At 56.5% G+C, this 11,788-nt stretch overlaps 1 protein-coding gene across 1 annotated transcript in view; it reads left to right on the top strand.

Moving 5' to 3' along the window:
- Window positions 1-1,485: 1,485 nt before the first annotated feature.
- The window catches only part of LOC107139657 (TRIO and F-actin binding protein), a 48,148-nt gene continuing 37,845 nt past the window's right edge, over window positions 1,486-11,788 (top strand). The window contains 4 exon segments of the mRNA XM_048807966.1: window positions 1,486-1,619; window positions 6,690-6,817; window positions 8,362-8,560; window positions 9,304-9,457. Of these exon segments, the coding sequence (XP_048663923.1) occupies window positions 1,506-1,619; window positions 6,690-6,817; window positions 8,362-8,560; window positions 9,304-9,457 (595 nt within the window). The 5' untranslated portion in view covers window positions 1,486-1,505.

Genomic DNA, 11,788 nt, shown 5'->3' with positions numbered 1-11,788 from the left:
AATCTAAAGTGCATCTTAGAGAAAGATTTTGCCAACTGATTGAGGGTAGGGGAGAACGGGAGCAGCTGGGGGCACGTGGAATAGAGCCCCCCACCCCGCCCCCAGGGAAATGAATGGCGTTCTCCGTCCAAGGCGGTACTCCTTTTGTGGACCAACTGGGAAAGAACCGCCCAGGTGGTGCTGAGCATCTGTCCACCATCGGCAACAGGGAGCCAGGCGGGGAGATGACTGCCTCTGCCTCGTGAAGATCCGAGGCTCCGATGCCACGGGCGGGCTAGAGGGTGCCCCACCCTGTCCCCTCTGCGGTCCTCTCTCCTGGGGAAGAGATGGAGCCTTCCCCTGCTGCCCCCGTGGAGACGTGAAATTCCACAGCTCTCAGCTGAGATTGACAACAAAGGCCTGATCCCTTGGGAGCTTTGGAGGAAAGTCACCAGGTCCGGTAAGTATGGGGTGGCAGGGGGAGCCTTAAGGTGTTTGTGTGTTTGGAGTCAGATGTGGCCCCTGCCATCCTGGTCTCCTTACCGGAGGGGAGGGCTTCTTCCAATCCCTCTCCTGACCCAGCTTTGTTTCCAGAGGCTGAACATTGGAGCCCTGGGCTCAGGTCAAAGCATCAGGGTTTCTTTCCCGTTAAGCTCTGTCACAAACTTGCTGTGTAATCTTAGGCTGTTTACTTTTGTTTAAGACTTAGTCCTCAACCCTAAAAATACCTGGGTAGCCTTTTGCCTCTCCTTGTGTTTCCCAAGTGAACTGTGTAAGCTGTCAGTGTGACCCTAGGGCCCCTCGCTTCCACCTCCAAGAGAGTGGGCGCACACTGACCTGGATTTGAATTCCGCTCAGCCACATCACCTTGCCTGTCAGGGAACCTCTCTGAGCTCTAGTTGTCCGATCTGAAATTAGCATGAATTTGAACTGCAATGCCAGGATTGCTATAAAAAAAAGTATTCAAATTTGGGGGTGCTTGCTGGAATCTCCCACGGGGAATTGTTTAAATGACATACCCCCAGGCCTCACCTCCTGGAGATTCTGACTGAGTGAATCAGGAGAAGGAATAGGGAATCTGCATTTTTTTAAGAGGCAGGGGTCTTTCTATGTTGCTCAGTCTGATCCTGAACTCCTGGATTCAAGCAAGCCTCCTGCCTTGGCCTCTTTAGCAGCTGGAAATCTGTATTTCTTTATGAGCAGACCAGGATTGTGTAACGTAGGGTCCTTGGAACACACTTTGAACAACACTGTAGTGAGGGCTAAAAACTCACATGTCAAATACTTGGCAGTGTGCCTGGGTGCTTAGGGATTGAGGAGTGTTTACTGAGTGAATAAATGAACATGAGTGGATGGATAGCCATGGATCCTTGGTCCTCGTCTGGCCTGGAGACACTGGGGCTAGGGTCTGAGTGGATGGCTAGTCAGTCATCTGGTCCTTGAACTACCCCCCCTTTCTCCCCAGGCCCCCTTCTAGAAGGTCAGCCAGTGGCTCACAGGAGCTGCCCTGGCCTGGCTCACCCAATATGGAGCATGAGGCTGAGAAGGTCTCCTGTGAACCCTTCGAGGCCAATATGCTTACCCAGAGCTGCTGTCAAAACTGCCTCCACCCTGAGGAGGCCCATGGAGCAAGACACCAGGTGAGCTGGCTTTCCTGGGTGGCTGGGGTGGTTTGGGATGGGGGAATCACAATGGCTGGGCCATGAACTTGAAGTTGAACCCAAATGCTTCCTTCTGGCCAGCACCTCAGTTTACCTGTTGATACAATGAGGTGGCTGAACCATGTCGATGTTTTAAAATCTTTAGTCATTTTCCTCCAGTTTTTGATTTTTACTATAGCTTCATCTAATCTATTACTTATTGTTCCTTAGATTAAAATCTTTTGTGGGGGGATAATGGGGATTAAACCTAGGGCCCTGTGCAAGCTCTACCTCTGAGCTGCACCCCAACCCCAAAAGCAACATCTTTTTTTCACTTATATGAGACAAAACTTTACGCCACCACCACAAATAAGAAATTAAGACCAGGGCCTAACCCGATGTGTGGCACACACCTGTAATCCCAGTGACTCTGGAGGCTGAGAGGAGGATTGTGGGTTCAAAGCCAGTCTCAGCAATGGCAAGGCACTAAGCAACTCAGTGAGCCCCTGTCTCTAAATAAAATACAACATAGGGCTGGGGACGTGGCTCAGTAGTCGAGTGCCCCTGAGTTCAATTCCCGGTACCCTCCCCCAAAAAAGAAGGCAGGTTAGCAGATATTGGGTGTTAAAACTACCCCAGAACCTGCCAAAGACTTTCTTCCTGAAGCTGCTGTGAGAGCGAAAGAGTCTTGGTTTTCTTACTGTGCGGTTGGTGTGTCCGATGCCAAGCCCCTGTACGGTAATCCCAGAGCGCCTGGCACACACACTCCGGGAGGCGTGGGGCTCCTGGATCTCCAGAGGCCCTTCCAGCCTTGACCCCCTCTGACGTCGTCATTCCCTGTGGGGTCTGAGGCTCCTCCTGAGCCTGGCAGCGAGCTTCTTGCAGGGGTTGAGATCTGAAAGCGGCCGCCGTGGAGGATACTCTTCGGTTTGGGAGCCAGCAGGCTGCAGGCGCAGTCCTGGGGTTACCATTTAACGGCTGTGTGGCCTTGGGCCCTTTACGTTCTCGGGCTTTACTGTCCTCCTGGGTCCGTGGGGGCAGCAGGCTCCTCACTCTGGATCGCTGCCAGTACTTATCCCAAGCTGCGTGGAGCCCATTCAGTACCTGCAGTTTCTTCTTTACCCCCTTCCTGACCAGAGAGGTAAGCTTGGAGGCTCCTTTACACCAGTCTCGATACCTCCAGCTACAGCTGCCACCTTGTCCCTGAGGACAACAGATGCACAAAAGTGTTGTAAGTCCGTCTCCCATGCTAGTGACCTCCTCCCAGTGGGTGGGGAGACGCCAGTGTGGATTCAGACAGGTGTGAGTTCCAGCATCAACCTCACCTATTCTCAGCAAATACTCACGTATTTATTCATATTGAATAAGTGCATAAAATGTGCCTGCCATGGTGCTGGATACTGGGACATAGTGATAAGTAAGACAGTCAGATTCCTGCTTTGTGTAGCTGATAGTCAGGGAAATGGAGAGTCAGAAATTCTGCACGTGATTATTTAGTCATGGTTGTGATAAGTGCCATAAGTAATAGCAAGTGGCAGAGGGTAAATGATGGCGCATGGGGAAGGTTTCCCTGGTGACACTTGGCTGCTAGGGGTAGGCTTGCAGGAATTAGCCATCGAAGTTGGGGAAGTGCAGAGGAAGACAGTAGTACTACTGTATGTGCAAAGGCCCTGAGGCAGAAAGGAGGAGGCACATTGGTGGACTGGAGAGTGGTAAGTGAGAGGGAGGGACACTGAAGCTACAGGATGAAGCTGGATGGAAAACGGACGGAGCCTGTGTCTCACCAGGCGGGGCCTCATGTGGCTTTGTGGACAAGCTGAGGATTTTTGGATTTTGTTCAGACAGTCATGGGATTCACTGAGGAATTTAAATAAAAAAGTGACAATGAATGTTATTCGATTTGCATTTTTCAGAGTCACTGTGATTTCTGGGCAGAGAATGAAGTGCTGAGAGGCAGGAGTGAATCAGGGACCAGTGAGGAAAATGTGCGAGTACCCATTTGTGCCAGAGAGGACGGGGCTTTGGGGTGGTAACAGAGGACGCACTGGAGAACTAGCTGATAATCTGGGTGTGGGGGAGAGAGAAGCCCTGGCTGACCCCTCGTTATTTCTGTGGGCAGCTACTTGGGGTGGAGGTCCGCGTGGAGCTGCTGGGGCCTGGTGAGTGGGGCACTTGCAGGCACGGTGGAGACGGGAGGCTGCAGAGGACCAGGGCTGCACTTAGCGTCAGACCGCAGCAGGAGATGGAGCCGTGCCCATCGTTGGGGTCTGGCTCCAGCAAAAGTCTTGGGCAGAGTATGGGGTGGGAAGAGGAGAGGCCCCCAGGGCCAGGACACAGCTGTTTCTAGACAAGCTCTGGCCACTGAATCAGCTTTTAGCCCCAGGTAACAGGAGGCGGAGAATCCCGGAGGACAGAGACACGCAGCCCATGATGGGAGGCAGACACCAGAGTGTGGCCTCCTCCCAGCAGCCACAGGTAGAGTGGGTTTCATGACCAGAGAAGGGTACTGGTACCGAATCCTTTAGTTTCCAGTTGCTCCAATGACGAGACCCCAAGGTGTGAAACTCCCCTGAGCCTCCCAGGGCTGAGCCCGGCCGTGGGACCCAGCTCAATGGAGGACAGAATTCTTGTGTAGCAGATGTAAAAGGAAAAACTGACCCCTTAAAATGACTATGCCTGGGATCCCAGCTCCCTGGGAGACCCAGGCAGGAGGATCAAGGCCGGTCTTGGTAAGTTAGCAAGACCCTGTTTCAAAATGAAGAAATAAAAATATAAAGAACTGGGGATGCTCTTGCCTAGCATGTGCAAGGCCCTGGATTCCATCCCCAGCACCAAACAAAACAAAATACAAACAAACCTCATGGCCCCTGAGATTTCAAACATGTGAAACGGAAAAGCCTCTGTTAGAAAGCGCCTCCAGTCTGAGGGACTGAAGTTTCCTGCCAGACTTCTACTCACAGTGGGCACAGAGACGCAGGGCCAGGTCCACTCTGACATCTTCAGCCACTCTAGAATAGGTGTCAATGGCCATGTCCCAGGGTGTCCCCATCATCACCAAGAATGACCAACTGCTGACCAAATGGTCAACAAGGAGTCCTTGGAATCCAGCTCCCACAGGCCCCTGGCTCCGGATTCCTGTCCCTCTCTATTCACAGCTGAGTCTCCCAGAGGCTGGGAGCCAGGGGAGGGGTCACATGACCTTGTCCAGGTCACAGCCAGGTGCGGGGCGGCAGGCAGTGGAAGGTGGGTGGCTGGGTGGTCGGGTCCTGCCCTTCCACAGAGTCTTGATTGCATTTAGCATTACTCTGACAATTGCCTGCGTCTACAGTTTATTTAATGCTCTTTCGTTGTTATTATACTTACGATGGGAAAGGGCAGATGAGCCCTTTACAGATATTAACTCATTTAATTCTCCTGGCAGCCCCTAGGACGTGGCTCAGGCCAGTTCTGCATGACATAACTGAGGCACAGAGAGGGCAGATCATGGCCATGATCCTGGGCATGCCTCCCTCTGCCTGCACTACAGAGACAAGGCCCTGGTGAGGCCATTGGCTGGGCAGTGAAGGAGCCCAGACAGGACGCAGGTCTCAGACTGAAGCCCGCGCTGACCCCCAGACAGTAGTCAGAGTGGGGACTGCCTGCCGGCCTGGGGAGTAGGCAGTGAGTGGGCAGTGGGTGGCAGTTGGGGTGAAAGTGGGAGCAGGTGCCATGCCAGACTGGAGGTGCTGCTGAGCCAGGACCCTTGGTAGTGTCCAGCAAGCCAGTCCCTCTTTTTCCTGCTGCGCTGTCCCCTGGGTGGCCAAGGCGCCGGGCCCGGCTGTGGATCTGACACCTCCTGCTGCCAAGCGCTGATCAGATCAGAATCTGGCTGCGGGGCAGGGGGTGAAACTGATCCCCTCGGCCTCCTCTGGCTGGAGTCGCAGCCGACACCTCAGCACTCCCAGGCCCTGCTGGGGGTGACTTTCCTGGGTCCAGGAAAGCCTGTGCCCACCTGGGGCACTGATCAGGCCGCAGCCTCGGCCCTGGACTCCAGTCCCAGGGTCCCCAGGGAGCCCCGCCCAGGCTCCCACCCGCCCTGGCTCTCAGGTGAGCCGCGGGGATCGGGTTCCTGGGCCTCATGTGGCCCATTGTTCTTGGCTGGGCCCTGGCTCATGAAACAGTAATGAGGGGCCCCTGCTCCCTGCCGGCCCCTCTAAGGTTTCCGCTGCCTCTGCTGCTGCCGCCACGGCCCAGAGTCGGGCCAGGAGGGCGGCAGTGTGGGGGCCCGAGCTGGAGCCCCCCGGGGACGAGGGTGCTGACAGCCGCCAGCCTCTGCTGCTACCACAGGAGCCGCTGCCCAGGTAACCCGAGAGGAGGCGGGGCACGGGTGCCATGGCCGGGTGTCCCACCACCAGGGGAGGCCCTGCCACTCCAGGCAGCCGGAGGACTGGGGGGGCCCTGGTGGAGGCGAGCCGCCGCCGTTCCCCCTGGGTGAGCCCAGCTCCAGGGCCCAGGTGTGGCCGTGCTGAGGCCAGGAGGGGAGAGGAGTACGAGGGCCATGGCCTTCGCCACACCTGGGGCCCCAGCCTCCTGTCCTGAGCCCCTGCCTCCTGTCCTGAGCCCCTGCCTGGCCCTGAGCAGGGCAAATCTCTTCTCTCCTCTGAGATCTGCTTCCCATCTCAGCTCTTCTCCCCACAGACCTCTCCCTGTTCGCCAGGCCAGGCATCGTGCACCTGCCTTCTGGCCACCAGAGGCCCTTTTGGGTCACTTTGCTTTCTCAGGCACTGAAACACCCCTGAATGAACCTGCATGCGCTCACACAAGCACACGCCCTGCGCCCCTAACGCTCTGTGCGCGCACACACCTTCAAGAGTCCCATGCACATGTGCGCACGCCACACACACACCTTAGAACTCGGCACCTGAGCCTAGGCCCGCTGTGTACACACCCCAGGCCCTTCCAGCCCCAGCCGGGTCCCTAGGGGCAGCCTCGTGCAGCAGCAGGCGCTCCCTGAGGACATGGCTGAAACCCACCCGCCCCGTGGCCCAGTGCGAGAGGCACTGAGCCCATCTCTCTCCTGCTCTGCCTCAGGAGCTGGGGAGCCCTTCCAGCGTTGAGGCGCCCTACTACGACCTGCCCCGCTGCCCGCCAGCCCCTGAGGACCCGCTCAGCACCTCCACCTCCAATTGCCAGTCTGCGGTGGGCCAGGGGCCCAAGAGGTGGGTAGAGCCCAAGGACCCAGGGAAGGGCTCCCTGGGGTAGGGTGGCCTCACCTACCCCTCCTGCGCTTTCCACGGGGACAGCGTCTGCCTGATGCTGCTGAAGAGGGTCACGTGGGTAGTCCATGCTCTGGGCACAGGCAGGCAGGAGGCATGCACCTCAGCCCCACAGGAGAACTCGGATCAGACTGTCCCTTTGGGGTCTTGGGTCTCTGAGCCTACTGTCCCCAGCCCTGGCTGTCTTTCCTGAGGGTGCTACCCACTCGCTAGTTCCCTAGCTCAGCTTCTCTCCAGGGGGCAGCGGCCATGCAGAGGAGGCCTGCGCTTAGGGGGTACCAGCTGTCACCCTCCCTCCTGGCTGTGCACTGCGCCAGTCTCTCGATTCCCTCCACCCAGGCCTGCGCTCACCTGGACTCCCCTGGACTCCCCGTATGGGGTCATGGAACCTGGGGAGGCCATGACTTCAGGATCCAGAAACCTGGGTCCCAGCTTCTGGTCTGTCCCTCAGAGGCTGTGGGACCTCGGGCAAGTTGGTCCATCTCTCTGGGCCTCACTTTCTTTGTAAAATAAGAGGGACAGGTCAGGGCTGGGCGCATCTCAGTGGTAGGGTGCTGGCCCAGCGCGTGTGAAGTTCTGGTTCCATCCCAGCACCGTGCGCACGCACACACACCCACACACTCACCGTGCAGAATCAAATGGCCTTGCTTGGAAACATGTGTTCCTCACAGTAGGCTTTACTTTTACTTATTCATTCATTTTTTATGGTCCTCGGCCCTCGCTGAGGAAGCGCTGTATTGCTGAGTTACATCCCTCACCCCAAGACGTTATTTTAAAGAAAAGCCCGGCTTTCAAATACATTTCAGAAACCCTGGGATAGGGGAAGTCGAATGCTTTCTCATCAGGACTTTTAGTTTGTAGGCATGCATCTGCATGGTGGGTACGGGGTGGGTTTGGGTGCGGGAGGCAGAGACATGTGTTCTGTCCCAAACTTGACTATAGAACTCTTTTGGGGTCATCACTCATTACCAGCCTGTAGGTCAATCTGTGTGTCGCCATCTTGAAAGACATCAGCTACATGCCTCCTTGGGTCCGTGGCTGCCCTGACTGGCTTCTCTAAAGCAAGGTTTTTCTCTGCAGCTCTTGCCCCACAGTCTCCCACCTCCCCGCATTAGTCCAGCATGAGTCTATCGTCTTATTCTTACTGAGCCTAGAGTCCCCACTCCTGCTCTGGTGACAAGGGTTTGGATCCCAGGCAATTGTCCTGGTTCACAATCCAGCTCTGTCCTTTTCTGGCTGTGTGACCGTGGCCAATATCTTGACCTCTCTGAGTCACATTTCCTTCATCTATAAAATGGGAATCATTGTACTTCAAAGGGAGGCTGTCATCGCACAGCTCATGAGGCCCTTGGTGTGGCTCCCTGTTCTGCAGTGACAGCAGATCCCCGGCCCCTGTAGAGTGTGTTCTCGTGTGCATCTGGGCGGAGGAGTGCTCCCTAACTCCCTAATACTTTTGGGGGGAAAGTCACGAGTGTCTCCTGTCCCAGGGGCCTGTCCCTGACAGCAGGGCTTCCTGAGGAGGACCCCAAAGCTGCCCCCAGGAGCAGGCACCAGGAGCTGGAAGCAGTGCCCTATCTGGAGGGCCTGGCCCCCTCCCCGAGTGGCAGCTGCTACGAGGACCCCAACTCTGACACCAGCTGGAGCCCTGGCAGTTCCACCCATGACACCAGCAGGTCATCCTCTGTGGTGAGCTGGGGGCTGGAGACAGAGGGGACAAGAGAGGATCTACCCCCTGAGCCCAGCCGGTGCCTCACAGCAGGAACTGGGAGGGTCTGGGGCGGTGGGGACAAAGGTGGTTGACTAGGCTCAGGTGAGTCACCCGCCCGCCCAGGCTGGGATGTGGGCGCTGTGTCCAGAGCAGGCCTGGGGCTGGGCCCTGGTCACAGCTGCTGAGCCCATGGCCACTCTTGGCATTGGTTTCCAAGGACAGGAAAGGGATCGTCCTGGCAGGGACTGGGCCCCTCCAATGGTGTGGGAGCAGGCCTGGAGTCCTCTCAAGCTCTCCGGTGGAGGGGCCGTCAGGGGGCAGAGGAGGCTGGCCTGTCATGAGACCCTCCCTCAGAGGAACCTGGCGGGGAGTGACAGGCTCAGCCTAACACCCCAGCCGGTGCCCCCCAGGTGGCCCGGGCTGTGTGCAGGGCTGGGGGCTCCACCTCCCTCTGTCCTGGAGATGGTCATGGCCACTAGAGCCACACAGAGGGGAAGTGACAGGGCTGGGATCTGAACCCAGATCTCCTGGCTGCGAGGGTTTGGACAGACTCTGGGCTCTCTGGCTGCCTGCTGGCCGGGGTTGGTGGGGGGTTGGTGGGAGGTCGGTGAGGGCACTCAGTGGGCACCTTCAAGGTCAGTTCCTTTGGCGTCTTGTGCTGGGACTGCAGGCCGGGGCCACCTCCCCCCCCATCCAGCTTTGTCCTCCCTTTTCCTGGTAGGACTGCGACACTGTTGAGAGGTGGGCGGAAGTCCCCAGCTGGGACCTGCTTGCGATGATCCCGCAGAGGCCCCAGGAGGGGCAAAGAGCCGAAGGGGCCCGAAGGGTCACCAGGTCCCCTACAAGAGGAGACACTGCAGGCCAGAAAAAGGATGGTGAGTCCTTCTATCAGGCTAGTCCCTGTGACCATGGACATGGTAAGGACCTGGAGTTCCCCAGATAGCCACCTCACTGGCAAATGGGCCACGGGCAGGGCTTACTTTGGTGACCTGAGTCCTAATAATAGTAAAGTTTCTGTGGAATTAGGGACAACCGTGATGGGCAGGCTGCCTGATTTAAATACATCATTTCATAACCAGGTTGGGATCCGTAAGTTGCAAGGAAGGAAACTGGTTGAACATGAATGGAATGACTCACATAAATAAAAAGCCTCAGGGGTGTGACTTCAGGCATGGCTGGATCCAGGTGTTCAGCAGCATCAGGAAACTGGTCTCTGCTCGGCTTTCTTCTGAGGTGGTTCCATCCTTAGATAGACCCTCCCCTGACCCTGGCATGATGGCCACCGCTGTGCTAGGTGTGTCCCACTAGCTCATCAGCTTCCTTAGAAGGAGGGTCCAGTCTTCTCTAACCTGAGGCTAGTCTCAGGAAGGGTTCTCGCTGGGACTCAGGATGGAGGATGTGCCCACCTGGTGACCAGGGTCAGCTTCTGATGAACCTCATGGCCTTCGATATGGGGAAAGGAGAGAAATGAGGATGACTGTTACCAGAGAGGGGAGAGGCTGTCATCAGGCCGAGCCCACAGGGGCTGTGCTCACCAGAATATGTGCCCAGGATGCTGAATCCCAGAGTTTGAGCCCTCGCTTGATCGCCACTGCTCTGTGTCTCCTTGTCTCTGTCTTCAGCAGGGACAGGATTTGAGGTTAGGGCCAGAGCATCTGCATTTGAGCTCCAGTGGGCAGTCCTGGCCCCATGGGGGCCAGGGGTCCTGGAAGGGCAGGTGGGGGTTTTCACTGAGCCCCTGGTTTCTTGCTCCTAAACAGATTGTAGGCCGGATGTGGTGGCGCACACCTGTAATCCCAGGAACTAGAAAGGCTGAGGCAGGAGGATCACAAATTCAAGGCCAGCCTCAGCAATTTAGCAAGGCCCAAAGCAACTTTGCAAGACCCTGTGTCAAAATAAAAATAAAAAGGGCTGGGGATGTGGCTCAGTGGCTAAGTGCCCCTCTGTTCAATCCCTGATACTAAAAAAAAAAAAAAGAAAAGAAAAAACCCCATCTTACAACATGGGTGGGCAGCCTCGCTCTGTGCCCAACTTCATCAGAAGTGGACACCACTGTCCACCTGGTGGCATCTTCCTAAATGGCAGGCCAGGGGCTAAGGCCCAGGACTTGGCCAACTCTGGGATGCTAAGGGCTCCGCCCTCCACTCTCTGAGCTCTTGACTGTTTGCAGAGCTCACCAGGTGGGCAGGTGACACAGAGCCCACCTGGTGGAGGACGGACACGCAGGCGCCTACCCCATTGTGATCACTAAGGGCTGTGGGAGTGAGGGCGGTCCTGGAAGGGCCAGGAGCGGGGCTGCTTCAGATGATGGGAAGGAGCTGGTCCCCCTGCAGGGGCAGCTCGGCCAGTGCCCACTCTCAAAGGACAGGGACCCCAGGCCCAAGCACAGCTAGAGCTGGAGGTGGCAGCATAGTGTGTACTGTGCACCTACTGTGTGCTGAGCGCTTTTCCAAGCCCCATCCCGAGGGCAAGGCCCTTCCTGAAGAGAGCTTGCTGGGGAGGGAGCCGGGGACCAAGTGAACGAGACCATGTGAGGAGGCGACTCAGGGCTGCTCCCGGTGACAGGGGCACCTGAAGGAACCAGCCAGGTGAAGAGGGGCGTGCTTCAGGCAGAGGCAGCAGCAAGAGCTGGGGTGGTGAGGTGTCTGTGGTGTGTTCCAGGAACCCAAAGGTAGGCAGGTGCGGAAGCTGCCGTGGGGGGGGGGGGCAGAGCCAGCCTGGCGGCGGAAATTGGGGATTTTATTTCAAATGCAGTAGGAAGCCCTTCTCTCTGTCTTTCTCTCCCTTTCTACCCCTTCTCTCTCTCTTTCTTTCTAACTTCCTGTTTTGAAATACTCTTAAATTTATTCAAGGGCCTGGGGTTGTGGCTCAGTGGTAGAGCGCTCAGCTAGCATTCATCGGGCACTGGGTTCGATCCTCAGCACCACATAAAAATAAAATAAATATATTGTGCCCACCTAAAACTAAAAAATAAAATTAAAAAAAAAATTTGGCTGGGGATACAGCTCAGTGGGTAGAGTGCTTGCCTTGCATGCACAAGACCCTGGGTTCCCAATCCCCAGCACCCCCCCAAAAAAAATAAAATTTATTCGAGAGTTGCCCGGATGATATGAGAGGTGCATTATGCCGTTTGCCCCGGTTCCCCGGATGTTGGCATCGAATATGGCCACAGTGCAGTGATCTGAATTAAGAAATGAACACAGCGA

Source organism: Marmota marmota, unplaced genomic scaffold, assembly GCF_001458135.2.
Source record: "Marmota marmota marmota unplaced genomic scaffold, marMar, whole genome shotgun sequence".
Taxonomy (NCBI): Eukaryota; Metazoa; Chordata; class Mammalia; order Rodentia; family Sciuridae; genus Marmota; species Marmota marmota.
Note: the sequence above shows the minus strand (reverse complement) of the source record. Positions and strands in the feature narration are given on the sequence as shown.